The 16755-nt window shown below is 39.4% G+C and overlaps 1 protein-coding gene across 2 annotated transcripts in view; it reads left to right on the forward strand.

Moving 5' to 3' along the window:
- The window catches only part of abcc12 (ATP-binding cassette, sub-family C (CFTR/MRP), member 12), a 57748-nt gene that overhangs the window by 14890 nt on the left and 26103 nt on the right, over positions 1-16755 (forward strand). For both annotated transcript variants that reach the window (XM_034233757.1, XM_034233758.1), the window contains 5 exons: positions 2549-2611; positions 2846-2997; positions 5888-6034; positions 6421-6568; positions 7454-7690. In XM_034233757.1, coding sequence (XP_034089648.1) covers positions 2549-2611; positions 2846-2997; positions 5888-6034; positions 6421-6568; positions 7454-7690 — 747 coding nt within the window. The remainder of the gene's footprint in view (positions 1-2548; positions 2612-2845; positions 2998-5887; positions 6035-6420; positions 6569-7453; positions 7691-16755) is intronic.

Raw genomic sequence — 16755 nt, forward strand, 5'->3', positions numbered from 1 at the left:
TGATTCAAATGTTGTAGTACAAGTAGTAATGTAGTTTGTGCATACATTACTATTGCAATAAATGTATTCATTTTCTTCATTATTAGAGTCGATTTTTTTGGACGAATGTTCTTGGGCTAGTGGTTACAATGGTGGGGCCGGTGATAATGAAAATCTACTGGCCCGGAGTGCCAGTGGAATTGTACCCTTAATGTCTACCCCTGAATTAAGGATTAGTACCTATGATTAGTAGATGGAGAGCCATTGGTTAAAACACTGGGAACTAAATATTACAATGTAAATATATTTAGCCCAGTTGTAAATTGTGGTTTACAAATAAATGGAGTTTCCTGGACTGCAAACAAATACAAAAAAAGGCACTTGGGGGAAATATAGCCCTTACAGTATTCACCCATCATGCAACACTGTAGCTAGTTTAGTACTAAATCTATATTATAAATGGACGTTTAAATAGTATAATTGTTTTTCTTTTGGAGGCTAAATTAGCTTAATATTAACAAAACACTTGGTGTGAATGATATTTTTTCACCTGTGAAAGTGATTGTTTGGTGGGAAAAAAAACAGTAATGTGCTTTAACTATTTTGTATTATTTCATCATTTACCTAATTATCTAATAGTATAAAGTAGTATCATCTGTATATATGTGGACGTCATGTGTTTCAAATATAGTGATGAAATATTTGATCAACATGGAGTGAAGTATTTCTGGAGTGGAGATTTAATATTTGAAAATGCACAGTAATGTGTTCTAAAGAAATGTCCCTAACAGATGTACTCTTCAATTTGAACTTGTTTTCAAGTGTTCACTGGACTTTATTCCCTGACTAAAAAGTATTAAGACACCTCTGCCTTCACTTGACCGTTGATAGTCAGTCATCTCAGGACTAAAAAAGCTGTGACCCCTACACATCCCTACAGTATAAATAGTACTGTCTGTGGCTTTGTGTGTTTAAGATTTGGTGCGTTTAGGTGTGACATAAATCTAACACACACAGCTGTTACACCTGATCAGAAATCCTTTATAAATGTTTCCTGTTTGTAAGGGATTCAGTATCATCAGCATGTTGTGGGTTTTACTGTGCAAGGGTCACACGGACTCATCTTCATGGAAATGCATTTCATTTTGCGGTGGGAACTTTGACACAGTGTTTATGGGGGGGGGGGCTCTGTAATTCATTGACACAATTGCATCAAAGACATGGCTTTTTGTCTTCGTTATGAATTCACAAGAAATATATAGAAGCATTCTTAACAATCTTTAAAAAAAATACTTATATAATACACAATGCAAATACAAAAAGGGAATATAAGACATAAAATAGTGCACATTTTAAATAAAGGAGTAAAATATAAAATGAATACAATATAAATTGTAAAAAGGTAAAGGCTGCTTTATTTGTGAAGCATGTATTATACACAGAGGTAGACTGGGGCTATACAGTTAGTACAAAAAACAACTCAACATAAGATCATACTTCATAAGTGACACAGTAGAGACAATGGCGGTGCTACAGCAGCAAAGGGACAGTACACCAGCAGGAAGAACATCTAAATATTATGAATAAGTAAACTAAATCAGCCGAGGTTATTGACCTGCTCTTTTGTTTTGAAGTGCCTTGTAAAGGTAAAGTGATGAACTGCAGAGCTCGAAATGCTCATGGCCTGCAGCCAAATGATTGGTCGCCGTACTATTGAGCAGTGATGGAAGAAGTATACTCGACTCAGATTCTTTACTTTTTTTTTAAATAACATTGCTAAATAGTAACATACAGAAGTAAGAGTCCTGCTTTAAAAAGTGTAATGTTTAGATACATTATGTGGAGTAAGTCAAAAGTAAAATATTGGCATCCAAAATGTAGTCGATTAGAAGTGTGCTACAAAGTAACATAAACTGAAAATACTCGTAAAGTATGAATAACTGAACATTTTATTTAGGTATTGAACTTTGGTAAATGTGGTATTTGTGGTATGTGCTTTTGGCAGTTCACTAAAAGTCTCAAACAGATACTGCTACAATAAAATGTTGTTCAGCAACTCCAAAAATCAGCCTATAGTATACGTTACGGTTTCATAGTCAACAAATACCTTCATTACATGGATCACTATCAGAACATAGCGCTATCAAAGCGCTACCTCTGTTTAAAAAGTGGCAGCATTTGTGTGCAGCTAATGTTATCTGCCAACTCGACGTATACTTCTTCACCTCTGTGTGCTACAGCTAGCAGGACGTATTAGCAGGGTGTTTGTATATTTGCACAGCATAACCATCGTCATAGGTTAAGGCAACAGTAGTTAGTACATCCATAGATACTTTCTGTGGTGAGATTTGTGCTGTCTCTAAATGCAGATACTTCCCTTAGCTTAACAGAGGAATATTAGCCCGCCATTGTTGAATCTCGTTCAACTGATCCAGCCCCCTGTAGCTCCTGTGCGTTATTCTTGGTCATCCAGTGCATAGCATTTCTATTACCAGCATTAATGCTTTTAGAAATATGTTAGGCTAGCAATGTTTCTGGTGACTTTACATGCTTACTGCCCTCAAAACAGGGAAAAATGAAGAATGACTATACTCTGGAGAAGGACATTAGGCCTGCTGGAAAAGGCTCTTCTGTAAGTAAACAAACAGAGCCCTCCTGGCCTCTTCAAATATTGCTTCCTTTGCCGGAGACCTTTTTCTCTCCTATTGTTTCTCCTGCATCCTGTGTTTGTGTGGCAGATTTGTTTGATCCACCTTCTGAGACTTTTTAGCCGAAATATTGACAAAAGGTCCCCTCTCTTTCTGTCTGTCTCTCCCCACCATCTCTGTTTCTCTCTCTCTGTCTCTTCGTATCCATGACTCTGAAGACAGAAGATGGTTTCCGACGGAGAAATGAATCTTCAGCCTCCAGTCAAGAACATCCTGTTGTGGACAACAGACAAAGAGCCCACCCCACCTTGTTTGGAAAATACAACCAAAGCATGCAGACCTTCAAGCCCTTCCGCTGGTCCTCTTCGCAGTAAGTGTTTTTGATTACATCATCCTGTTTTGATGCTCTTATATATCGTTTGATTCATTTTGCTAACCCTTTTTGTCAGGGTTGAGTGAAGCAGGCAGGACCCAAATGCAGATTTCAAAGAAAAACCTTTATTTCAAGGAGCTAAAAAAATACCTTTCTTTCAAGGCCAAAGTGTAAAAAACAGAACCCTACCCCGTGACACAGTCAAAGACAAACAATGAACCAACAATGACAGACAGAAAAACCAGAACTTAAATATATATACACAAGACTAATCACACAAACAAGACACAGGTGAGGAGGGAGGAGAAAACACAGGGGCACCAGGTGAACACAATCAGGTAATCAGGTAGGAGGGAAAACAGACAGACAGCAACAGGCAAGACAGGGGGTGAACACAATAAAACATGAAACCAAAGACAGAAAAAGACAAGACAAAACACAACACAGACAGATCGTGACACTTTTATTCATGGCACCTACGTTTGACCAACTAGTAACCTCAGAGTTTAAAAAGTGAAGTGCCTTAAACCTGCAGTCTCTCTTAAATTAACCAATGGTGCAAAAAATAATGACGAAACGATTGTATAGAAGTCTATGAGAAAATGACCGAACTTCTCACTTGATTTATTACCTCAGTAAACATTTTCCTGGTGAGTTTATGGTCTTCATGACTAGTTTAAAATCCTCTTTAATATACACTGAACACAAATATAAATGCAACACTTTTGTTTTTGCTCCCATTTTACATGAGATGAACTCAAAGATCTAAAACATTTTCTATATACAAAAAATAACCATTTCTCTCAAATATTGTTCACAAATCTGAAAAATCTGTGATACGTGCAGTTTTGCTTTATTGGGGGGGTCTGGGGGAGTCCGAAAACCAGTCAGTATCTGGTGTGACCACCATTTGCCTCACGCAGTGCAACACATCTCCTTCGCATAGAGTTGATCAGGTTGTTGATTGTGGCCTGTGGAATGTTGGTCCACTCCTCTTCAATGGCTGTGCGAAGTTGCTGGATATTGGCAGGAACTGGAACACGCTGTCGTATACGCCGATCCAGAGCATCCCAAACATGCTCAATGGGTGACATGTCCGGTGAGTATGCTGGCCATGCAAGAAGTGGGATGTTTTCAGCCTCCAGGAATTGTGTACAGATCCTTGCAACATGGGGCCGTGCATTATCTATCATGCTGCAACATGAGGTGATGGTCGTGGATGAATGGCACAACAATGGGCCTCAGGATCTCGTCACGGTATCTCTGTGCATTCACAATGCCATCAATAAAATGCACCTGTGTTCGTCGTCCATAACATACGCCTGCCCATACCATAACCCCACCACCACCATGGGCCACTCGATTCACAACATTGACATCAGAAAAGCGCTCACCCACACGACGCCACACACGCTGTCTGCCATCTGCCCTGAACAGTGAAAACCGGGATTCATCCGTGAAGAGAACACCTCTCCAACGTGCCAGACGCCATCGAATGTGAGCATTTGCCCACTCAAGTCGGTTACGACGACGAACCGGAGTCAGGTCGAGACCCCGATGAGGATGACGAGCATGCAGATGAGCTTCCCTGAGACGGTTTCTGACAGTTGGTGCAGAAATTCTTTGGTTATGCAAACCGATTGTTGCAGCAGCTGTCCGAGTGGCTGGTCTCAGACGATCTTGGAGGTGAACATGCTGGATGTGGAGGTCCTGGGCTGGTGTGGTTACACGTGGTCTGCGGTTGTGAGGCCGGTTGGATGTACTGCCAAATTCTCTGAAACGCCTTTGGAGACGGCTTATGGTAGAAATGAACATTCAATTCACGGGCAACAGCTCTGGTGGACATTCCTGCTGTCAGCATGCCAATTGCACGCTCCCTCAAAACTTGCGACATCTGTGGCATTGTGCTGTGTGATAAAACTGAACATTTTAGAGTGGCCTTTTATTGTGGCCAGCCTAAGGCACACCTGTGCAATAATCATGCTGTCTAATCAGCATCTTGATATGCCACACCTGTGAGGTGGGATGGATTATCTCGGCAAAGGAGAAGTGCTCACTATCACAGAGTTTTTCAGATTTGTGAACAATATTTGAGAGAAATGGTTATTTTGTATATAAAGAAAATGTTTTAGATCTTTGAGTTCATCCCATGAAAAATGGGAGTAAAAACAAAAGTGTTGCATTTATATTTTTGTTCAATGTAGATGGATAGATAGATAGAATCGGGAGGGATGAAACCCTCTTTAATGGTGACACATGCAGAGCACACAGCACACACAGTGAAATGTGTTCTCTGTATTTAACCCATCCTAGTAGTAGGAGCAGTGGGCAGCTATTGCACTTAGTAAATTATGTTACCATTTAGAAGAAAACATACAGAAAAGCAGAGTATGTTTCAGGGCGGGGCTACCTTGTAATTGAGAGTTCACTACCAGGGTATTTTCAGGTTTTTGTGCTCTCTTGTTTTCATCTTATAACGGCAACCCTTTCTGTGTGTTTTCAGTTCATAAAAAGTTAATTCTAACACGTTGGTCACCTTAAAATGTCTTTATTGTTTGGTTGTACTCAGCTCCACCCTTTTGTGACAATATGTCGGGTCAAAAATACAAAATGTCAGCAGTCAAAACTCTAGTCCACAGCCACTTCTTTTATACAGTTGCCATTTATGCATGATGTCTGCTAAAGTGGACAGATGAGTAACTCCTTCAAAATAAGGTATAAAAGAAGTAAATGACATCATTGTTTACTTTCACCAAACAAATTACAGTATGATTTAATAATCCAATAGAGGATACACGGTACAAATACAGTATTGGGCTAGTTGAGTTGGCCATGCAGTTCTACATATTTTAACCCATTTCCTCATGGATGGTGTGTCAATGTGCAGGTCCCACCCTATAGACAATGCAGGCTTCTTCTCCTTCACGACCTTCCTCTGGATGACCCCCATGATGTGGGCCTTGTTCAGGAATAAGCTGGATATGAGCTCTCTCAAGCTGTCTCCTTTGGATGTAGCCCACAGCAGCGGAGAAAGGTCAGACACTCTTCTAACTGATTGGGGGTTGGGGGGACGAGGGGAGACACTTCATGTAGATAGGGTAACGTATGCATATATATCAGATATCACCATTGTTTTGGATTACAAATTAAATATGATGTTTATATATGCAAATAATTCATTATCTGAGGAAAATTCAAGGCACAAATAGAAAAAGTTTGTAAAATAAACACTAATTTGTGTATTCTTTCCACAAGTCCAGAATGTTTTGGAATCAGAAAAGACCAAACCCCAAATTTGATCAATGTTTTTGTCTGAAGTCTCTCTCCAAAATAACAGGGAACCTCCACTACGTTGAGTGTTCCACAACTGTTTTAACTTGGTATAGAATCAACAAGGCTGATTGTTTGCATTGTGCTCAGGCTCCAGAGACTCTGGGAGGAAGAAGTGGCCAAGGTGGGCCTGGAGAAGGCCTCTTTGATCCGAGTTGTCCTCCGCTTTCAAAGAACCAGGATGATTATGTCTGTTTCTGTCGGCATCCTTTCCATGATAGCAGCATTTATTGGCCCGGTAATTTTCTTTACATTTTAAATATGAGCAGTACCAGTGCCTCCTCTATTTGCCATTGTCGCCTTCTTTAGAGTTTTCCCTAACATTACTCTAATTGTTAATGTGTTGGAAAGAAGCTCCGATCTTCTTCTGAAATACAAATACCAGTGAACACTGTAAAAAATACTCCACTATAAGTAAAGTCATTACAAACTTACCAAGTAAAAAGTATTATCTGTGGATTGAGTATAATTTGTCAAATGTTGGTTAATTGAGCCTTAAAGATTATATAAAATGTGAAAAGTTTGGAAAGTGGTCATGCTAGCAACACATAGACATCTTAAACATGAGAAGTATGGTGTGTCACATATGACAAACAATTTTAATAAATCACTGGTTTAATCTTAAAAAGCTGAAAATTAAAAATTAACTTCAGCTGCCAGAGTAAAGTCCAAATTCCTCTGACATTAAAGTTCAGAAAAACAAAAAGCTCAACAACAAAGTACCTCAAAATTGTGCTTAACGCCTTAAACAGGTATTTACATTTACATATTTTGAAAAAAAACGGATTTTCTTTTTGTTTTTTCAACATTACACCATTACTACCTTTACTCCTCTGTAACCACACGCTTATTACACATTAATACACCCAGGTTATACACATATTACAATGTTATTTGGCCCATATTACACCAATATTCCACCCATACTACACCGCCATTTTACAGAATATCACACCCATGTTACTCATGGACACAGCCTGTGAAATGACTTTCCCTAGGATACGGAAACACATTAAGTACAGTTCTTGAGTCAATCTATTTTTTTTTACCTTCCATAAAATATTCGATGTATATTCTTTGTCATGCTCTTATTCACTGTTACTTACCCTGTCTGTCCTCTCAGGCTGTCTTGATCTATGCGATCCTGAACTACACCGAGGCCCCAGAGAAACACCCAGTACTCTATGGGATTGGTCTTTGCTTCGCTCTATTCACCTCCGAGTTCTTCAAAAGCTTCTTCATATCCACGCTGTGGGCCCTGAATTTGCGCACTGCAGTCAGACTGAAGGGGGCCTTCTCTACGTTAGCCTTTCAGAAAGTCATCTCTCTGCGGGGGCACAGCGGCATTTCAACGGGAGAGGTAATGGCTGAGTTACACTGTAAAATATTACCATGATTTCACAATATTTAGCTGTAATATTTTACAATAAATTACTGTTTTACCACTTTACAGTCTTTACCTGTAGGCCTAATGTTCACAATATAATACTGTAATTTTCAATTTCACAGTGAAATCAATGCAGGCACAGTTAATTACTGTGAATGTATTACGAGTATTTTAGATAATAAGCAGAGTTGTGCAGCTCTATTTGTTGACCTATCCAAAGCTTTTGATACTGTCGATCATCGCATTTTGAAGCAAAGGCTGGTCAGTATAGGCATGTCCAGCCATGCAGTAGGGTGGTTTGTAAACTACCTCTCTGAAAGATCCCAATGTGTTCAGTTTGATGGGCTGTCTTCTGAGTGGTTAAACATCACTAATGGTGTTCCTCAAGGTTCAGTTTTAGGTCCGCTATTATTCTCTATCTATATTAATAGTTTAGGTGAAAATGTCGAAGGAGCAACCTTACATTTTTATGCGGACGAAACCGTTATGTACTGTGCAGGTCCCTCGATTAACGAGGCTGTTGTTAAATTACAGGCTGTTTTTAACATTATTCAGGCTCAGCTCTCTGAGCTTAAGCTTCTTTTAAATGTGGATAAAACCAAGGTAATGCTCTTTTCTAAAAACTAAAGCTAAAAATACACCAGACACTGCTTTGGATATTGTAACTACGCAAGAAATACAACTTGAAGTGGTTACCTGTTACAAATACTTGGGTATCTGGCTTGATGACTGTCTCACTTTTAAACTTCATGTCAATAACCTGCTTAAAAAGCTGAGGGTTAGGCTAGGTTTCTTTTACAGAAATAAGTCCTGTTTCTCGCTTGAGGCCAGGAAAAGGCTAGTCACTGTGACCTTTTTACCTGTGCTGGATTATGGTGATTTGTTATATATGAATGCACCTGCCAATTACCTGAGCAAGTTAGATGCTGCGTATCACAGTGCACTGAGATTTTTGACAAATTGTAAAGCACTTACGCATCACTGTACCCTGTATACCAAGGCGGTTATGCCATCACTTACTGTACGGAGGCTCAGTCACTGGTACTTTTTCATTTACAAAGCCATGTTGGATAAACTACCATCTTATATCTGCTCCCTGATCTCTCTGCGAATTGAAAGTACTTATTGCCTGAGATCGCATGCTGTGGTTTTATTAAATGTGCCAAGTGCTAGGACTGTCTTAGGGAAGAAAGCTTTTAGATGTGCAGCTCCACTAACATGGAACAGTCTGCAAAAAGAATGGAAAATTACCAAGCTAGTACCACTACATGTTTTTAAAGCTCGTCGTAAATCGATCGTAAAATACTGTATTCAGACCATCCTCTGTGATAACACAACAAATTAAGTGATTTTCTTGCTTTCATCGCTCTTGCTTGGCTTTAAATACTAATTTATTTCTTTGGTGCAGGTTTTACTTAAAGGAAGGCTCCAGTCATTAGATAGTTAATAACAACTTCAGTATTTAGTGAAACATTATGTTTAAACCATACCCTGAAGAAATCAGCGATATTCCCCGGTAAATAATGATTTTATAGCTCTTTTTTATCAAAACCTGTATATTCCGTCAGGCAGCTGCCATTTTGGCCATTTTCAGTAGTCACATGATCCGAAAAACTAGGTCGTGACGTCATCTATGCGTTCACTTTGTAAACACACGAACAGCTCATTCGACGAAAACATGGCGGAGTATTTGAGTTCGGACCATAGACTGTATGGACGTAGTGTCCGTGACGTCACCCATAGGATTCTGCAGAGTTGCCGAGAAGCCCTTAGAAGGCGGAGTCGGCCACTAACGGCTCGACTGTGACGTCAGAGTCTAATCCTGCCTGCTCCAAATAAGGGCAAAGAGGCGGAGCCGAGGCGGGACCTGCTGCCTCCGAACTGGAAGTAAACAGAGCTAGCTCAGGCTAAGAAGCTAAGCTAACATGAAATACATGCATACCTAGTTACTGCTAACAGTGTAGTTCCCCTATATAAACGTTACATTCCTAATCAAATGAGACAATCTGCAAGAGAATTAGCTATATTTTGTTATTCTTAATGCTTGTCATTCACAGGTTGAGAAAAGACGGACTCCACCGCCCGGACCTAACGGAGCCGCAGTGGGCTAGCTCCGGGACGCCGGCTGGAGCTAGCCCCCTGCGGCTCCGTTAGCTCCGACGGCCACCACTGGGATAATTGGGTCCCCTATTAACATTTGCTCCCGTTTAGCATTATGGGCGTCATAGCCATAGACTATAAAAGTCGTACCCAAGGCTGAATCATAAACTAAAATGTATATGTATGTATAAAGGGTTATGTCCTTAGCTGGCTAATAAGTAGCAAGCTAAGCTACCAAGCACACAAACACCTGCGAATTTTAGACTTCTTGGAAGTTCTGTTCGTACCAAGGGGCAAACTCTGGGGAATAGCCGGTACGCCAATACGGAAGTGCCACACACTGCAGTTCATATATTGGCCGATAGGCGAAGGCTGCAGAAAGGAGCAATTTCCATAGACCCCCATGTTAAAATGCCCAATTTTACAGCAGAAAAAAACATGTTTCTACCCCTGGCTCCATACATTTTATTATCGATATAGTGAGTGAATTGTTTTCTAACGCGACCCTTTTATTTATATTAGGTCTTAACGTTTTTGCATAAATTAGGGCGTGGTCACATTGAGTGACGGCTCTGTCAAGTGACTGCTGCTGCTAGCTTCTCGTCTCTCTGCTAGCTGCTCCGTGAAGCTAGCTACAGGGACTCTGCCTGCTCAGTTCATCCAGGAAACACAACTTGAAGCCGGCCGTGGTTGTTTGTTCTTCATGCTTATATATCAGACTATTTTGACTCGCTCTGCGGTTAAAACAGACGGTGAATGAATGCGGTTTTGCGGTAAGTGAAATTCGAGTGCTTTATTTATGTGTTAATGATTTTAATCAGCTACGTAATGAATGTTAAGGCTTGGGTTAGCGTGTGGTAGCTACATCGGTGCTAACGATGCTAATCGTAGCCTCCAAGTTAAAATAATAGACTGTATATATAAAGGTTAAAACGAAATAGACGTTAAGTGGGATAATACTGTTGAACAAACGGCTTCTGTTTGAGGTTGATAAAATAAGGTCATCCTTGTAAGGTAGAGAGATATTTTATTATGTAGGTAGGAGGAACTGTATGCATCGCTAAGGTTAATTTAAATTGGCTATGCTCAAGTATAGCCAATAGTTAACGTCGAAGTAGTGTATGTGAAATCAACCTCACAATAAGATGTTTATATTACAATTATTAATGTCATATTTCAAGATGATTACTTAGATGTTACAATATGGTTGGTTGAGCTGGAGTTCATTATTGAGCTTACACGTTAACGTCACAGTCATCTGAAGAACGAACCCAAACCTTGTTGTTTTTATTAATTGCATTACCAAATGGGTATCAAATAAACAGTAAGCATTGGTAACACAACTTCCAAAGTTACAGTAAAATAAAAAGGACCCTGACTCGGACAATACACAATCCAACATGTTCAACAGAAGATAATCAGTTATATTGTTTGTACACATGGTACTTTACATATATATCTGTTTGTTTAAGGTGTCCAGGTGATGCAGACAGGCTGGACCAGAGAGTGAGAGACAGAACTGGACTCCTCACAGCAGTGAACTTCAGCACAGGTACAAAGACTCTTTTTTTCATACTGTACAATAAATCAAGAAAAATATTGGTTTAAATGAATGAAGTATTGACTTGAATACACTGATATACATTCCATTAAACAATACTAAATACTAGATCACCTACACATCAGTTAAGTTGAGGGTTTTTTCCATGCAAAAAGTTACATTTTGATGTTAACAAGCACTATGATTTTGTCAGCTTTCTATTAATGTATTGAAGGCAAAGATATTTAACACATAGTGAGAACTGCTACTATTTATCTCTCAATATTGTCTGTAAAAAACGTGGTAAAAGTTATTCTTTCAGTGAGACAACAGAGCAAGCTTCAGTTGCACTACGTTTTGTAACAGTTCAATATTATTTTGATAATAACATATATTTCAATGTTGATGAACTTCATACTGTTCATACATAATCTGATTGTCTTTATAGCTCACTGTTGAAATAAAAAAAAAACCATTACAATTACAAAATAATTATATCTACAGCCCCTAAACACACAAACACCCCGCTTTCATAAATAACACACTTGTTCTGCAATAATGTGTTTTATGTTTCCTGTCATTTTTGTTAGGAAAGGACATGCCTGAAAGACACGACATTTTCTCCTTCTCTGAGGGTCAAGAAGAACATCCAAGAGGAACATTAAAAGCTGATGTTATGAGATTTTAAGACCAGTACACTAAGAAACTACTTTTATTGTAAAAACAGTCAGCTGATCGAATGCAGCTATTTCCACATCTACACTCCATCAGCTGATTATTTATATTTGCCTCACTTTATGAGCTTCACATCACTTGTGCCTTGTACCGCAGAGTTTGCAACGTCACAAATAAATGAGGCCAATCTTCAGTCAGATGTGAATGTGTAATCTAACATTTTCAGTAAGAATAATGGACAAAAGGAGTGCAAATACAAATACAATTTATTGAAATGTGAACCAAAAGTTAATCAAATGTTTTAAATAAAAAGCACATATGGACAGAAGGTGTAAACCTATTAAATGTATAAGTAAACACATTTAGTCAAATAAAGTGACAGACTAGGCCTGTGCAGTTGGTATCAGCTATGCCCAGCATGGGTCCTCCATCAGGCCTGGTCCTCCTCGCTGAGGAAAGACCCTCAGTCCTCTCCAAACCAACAGACTGGACGTCCATCACACGGAGGTTTCTCCCTGAAGTCTCTGCAGCTCTCTGGACACCATGCTGTCTCAATCCGTCCATACTGAATATGAGATTGGGAAAATGAAAATAATAAATGCTTTAGACAATAAGAAACATAAAGTTGACTGAGTTGCTCAGTTTTTTTAGATTGTCAATACGATTACTGTATAACTAATATCTCAGGTTAAGAGGCACATTCAAATAAAGATTGGTCTTTAAATACATGTTGTCTTTTGAATTGTTTGTCTAAAGTCAAGGATCTAGAACTGGTACTTAGTTTTAATGATACAGTCTGGTTATTATGCTGTTTGGAGGAGGCCTCACAGGTAAGAGCACTAACTAGCTACCATCACATGTACCTTAGCTTGACTTAAATGTATTAAACGTATCGTTAAGTGATGTCAAAATACAAATAACTAATGTCATGCAAACATATTAATATTTGCTTGATTCCAGTGTTGAATTTAGCACAATTGCATACAAACATTAAGGGGTTTTAAGATTCTGAAGTATTATGCTAAAAACTCAATAACTTAGATTATTATTTATAGTTTTGCTGAATAGTTTCATGTCCGCTTACCTTAGAAACGTAAAATGCGACGGCAGATCGGTGGCAGCAGGTCCCGCCTCGGCTCCGCCTCTTTGCCCTTATTTGGAGCAGGCGGGAGTTGAACTCTGACGTCACTGTCGAGCCGTTAGTGGCCAACTCCGCCTACTAAGGGCTTCTCGGCAACTCTGCAGAATCCTATGGGTGAAGTCACGGACCCTACGTCCATTTATATATACAGTCTATGGTTCGTACATTCAAGCGCACAGCACAACATTTTAATCGTCTGGTATTTGTAACAATATTCCCTAAAAGGCACAATCGCCACGAACACGGCTAAAGGGTCAAGTACAGTAATTACAACTAACTAACGTTGTAGCCTCTATGGTTGTAGCCTAGCAGAGTGGACAAGTTGCTGTTAGCTGACAGTGAGGCATGTACATGTCCATCAAAGTGACCACGCCCTAATTTATGCAAAAGCTTTAAGGCTTAATATTAATTAAACAGAAGGGGTGAAAAAAAATTCACCCCCCACACAGTAGTCATGAAGGGGGAATCTAACTATACAGAGAATATGGTTTTTTGAACCACGATGTAAACATGTTTATTTCTGCTGTAAAGTTGGGCATTTTAACATGGGGGGTCTATGGAAATTGCTCCCTTCTGCAGCCTGCTCCTACTGGCCACTAGATGAACTGCAGTGTGTGGCACTTCCGTATTGGCGTCCCGGCTCTTCCCCAGAGAAAAATAAAGTCCAGGCGGACTCACCTCTGGGTAATTTGGGAACCATCAGTTCCATTTGACCTTTTTCACTGTAAAAATCATTTTATTACTTTGAATTATCACTATAGGTATTCATTCCATCCAAATACAACGCGGTTCCGGGGCCGAAATCGCGTCATTTGCAGGAAACAACGTCTAAGGAACCTTAATATTGAATAAACTATGAATATTTTATATCCATATAACAGGAAAAAAACTAATTTAACTGATCTTTTTCATTTTTTTCTTCAAAAAAAACACACAATGCTAACAGTGAGCCTCTGAATTAGCCCCGAGCTAAAAATGCTAACCTATTACTGCACCGAAAATCAATCCTAGCTCCCTTATTACTTATCCTAGCTGCACATCCAACACATAGTTTATGATCGTAAAGACACAGAATCTAACGGTGCTCACCTCAACACTGAAAGATACAAACTCGCGACGTTATCAACAAAAACGTACATCAAAACAAGTGGCGCTAGGTACTAACATGAGCTAGGCTAACATGGCTTACCTTCGTCTTTGCCTGGTCTAAACTGGTCTTCAATGGCATTACAACGATAAAAACGATGATGTAGTTAATCCATAGTTTAATATCCAATGTGACTGTGTCCCCTTTGAAATGTTCTGATAATCTATAAACAATAAAACTGCAATTCTGTTATCTGCTGTCCGCTCTGTGCTCCGTGCGCTCTGGGTCCTGCAATTCCTGCTTCCTTACGTAGTAAACAATAAGTAAAGTCTGCTGCGTAATGTGCTTACGCTGGCTGGCATTGGCAGTGCACTGCATCCCCATTAAGTAATGGTTGATTAATAAATCCCATTTTATGTTTCATCATACTCTCAGAGTAGTCGTCCGGAAACTTGAAATGTTCGCTGCATACATGCGCCTGTGGATCTTTCGGTTCGGGCCGAGCACATTTCGCTAGCCACTGCCTCCGAACGTACTTCCTACGCTTACCCGTTGGCAATAGATGGAACCGAGCATTCCGTGGATTGTTCCTATCCGAATTGTGGCAATGTTTCGCGATACAATGAGGCATATTTCAATATAATTGTGAGAGTAACTAGAGTAAACAACATGAACAAAGCACATACGTCAATTTGTCCTCGACACTAAACGCATAGTTCACGTCACTTCCGGTAAAATAAGTCATGCGACTCGTCAAAAGGGCGCCGCCCACAGGGTTGATGTTGTTTCGGTAATTAATCAGCTTAAAATCACTGATAACGTCATCGGATTAAAAAATTAAATAAAAAGACTGGCAGAGACTGGTCTGTTTTATCGGATGATAATTATTTAAAAATGCGTGTCATGAGGATTGCCTCCCTTTAAATTGAAAGGGGCATCGCTGCATGTGCCTTAAAATAAACGATGCAACATATAAATCTATGTAAAATTGAAATGGTTGTCTTGGCTTATTGTTTTCAGGTGCTTCCTGGGCATTAATCCTGAGACGGGCTCGAAAGCCAAAAAGAGGCATGGCAATTTAAACCCCCATGTCAGCACATTCTTCAGAAAAATTGTTGACTTCGAGTGGATGTCTGTATACAAGTTACGTGCTCCCCTCCTTGTTTTCTTTCTGTCTCCCTGCTGCAGGTGCACCTGGTCTGCCCCTGGCTCCGCCTCTGCCCAGGTGCACCTGGTCTGCCCCTGGCTCCGCCTCTGCCCAGGTGTTCCAAATTCCACTCAGCCGTGTGTATATATAAAGAGAAGCTGGAGGAGAAGGATGTCTCGTCTGTCCTAACGCCGGGAGACACTCTCCTTAGAATACCTCTTTGCCATTTTGAGCTGTAGGCCATATTTTTGCAGTGTGTTTATGTTTAGCCTGGAGGACCCGGTAGTCCAGTTTTTGCGGCTTTATTTTGTTTCCCATAGGATTTATAATTGATTTCTGGTTAGGAGAGGGAAGTTCTGGGTCCTACGGCCCGTGGTGTCGCTGGCTCAGGTTCCCTCCTTCTGTTTGTTCCTTTTGGCCAGTCCTCCAGACCTCTTTTTGTTTCCCGTTTCGCTTGTGTGAGCAAACGGCTGATTATCAATAAATGCTCGTTACCAAGTACCGGTTATTGCGTGTATTCTTTCATGTTGCGGGTCTCAGCACGAGCCACTACCGTGGAGTAGAGGTTGGGGCCGTAACAACATGTCCAAGACACTGTGAAATATACTTTGCACTTCAATGGAGTAATACAAAGTAAAAATGGGCATTTTCTTTGTTTTTCTTTGTTGATTGAGCTGATTGAATTGTGGTAAAATCCCAGTGAACTAGTCAGATTTACAATATATTATCGTATTATTTACATTTTTATATTTACAGTAAATTACTGGCTACTGTGTTTTCTTTTTGTCGCTGCTTTTAATTGAACTATTCATATCTTAGACTGCACTATAACTTTTATCCATGTACTTTTTTCTTTTAATGTTTAATTGACTGCCATGTATTTTTTTCTTTTAATGTTTATTTTATTAGCTTTTCTTTTTAATGACTGATTTTAAATGCCATTTTCTTAATCTCTTTCATTTTTTGTAAAGCACTTTGAATTGCCTTGTGTTGAAAAGTGCTATATAAATAAACTTGCCTTGCCTTGCATTACTTCTACAGTAATAGTGTGAAAATAGAGGTAATTACTGTAATTGATGTACATCAAGGTACCATAATACCACAGCTCTGTACTGCTATATCACAGTAATTCCATTGGCATGGCAACTGTAAAGTCACAGTATTTAGTTGTACTTTTATTCTAATTTACTGTAAAATATCTACAGTAAATTACTGTGAAATATTCACAGTCAATTACTGTGAAATCCACGCAACTAGTAGCCAGTAATTTACTGTAATTTTACAGTCAAACATTTTATAGTGTACCGGTTTTCCGCCTAATTTAGTTTAAATCCTACTTTTTGTATCA

The sequence above is a fragment of the Gymnodraco acuticeps genome, unplaced genomic scaffold (assembly GCF_902827175.1).
Source record: "Gymnodraco acuticeps unplaced genomic scaffold, fGymAcu1.1, whole genome shotgun sequence".
Lineage (NCBI taxonomy): Eukaryota > Metazoa > Chordata > Actinopteri > Perciformes > Bathydraconidae > Gymnodraco > Gymnodraco acuticeps.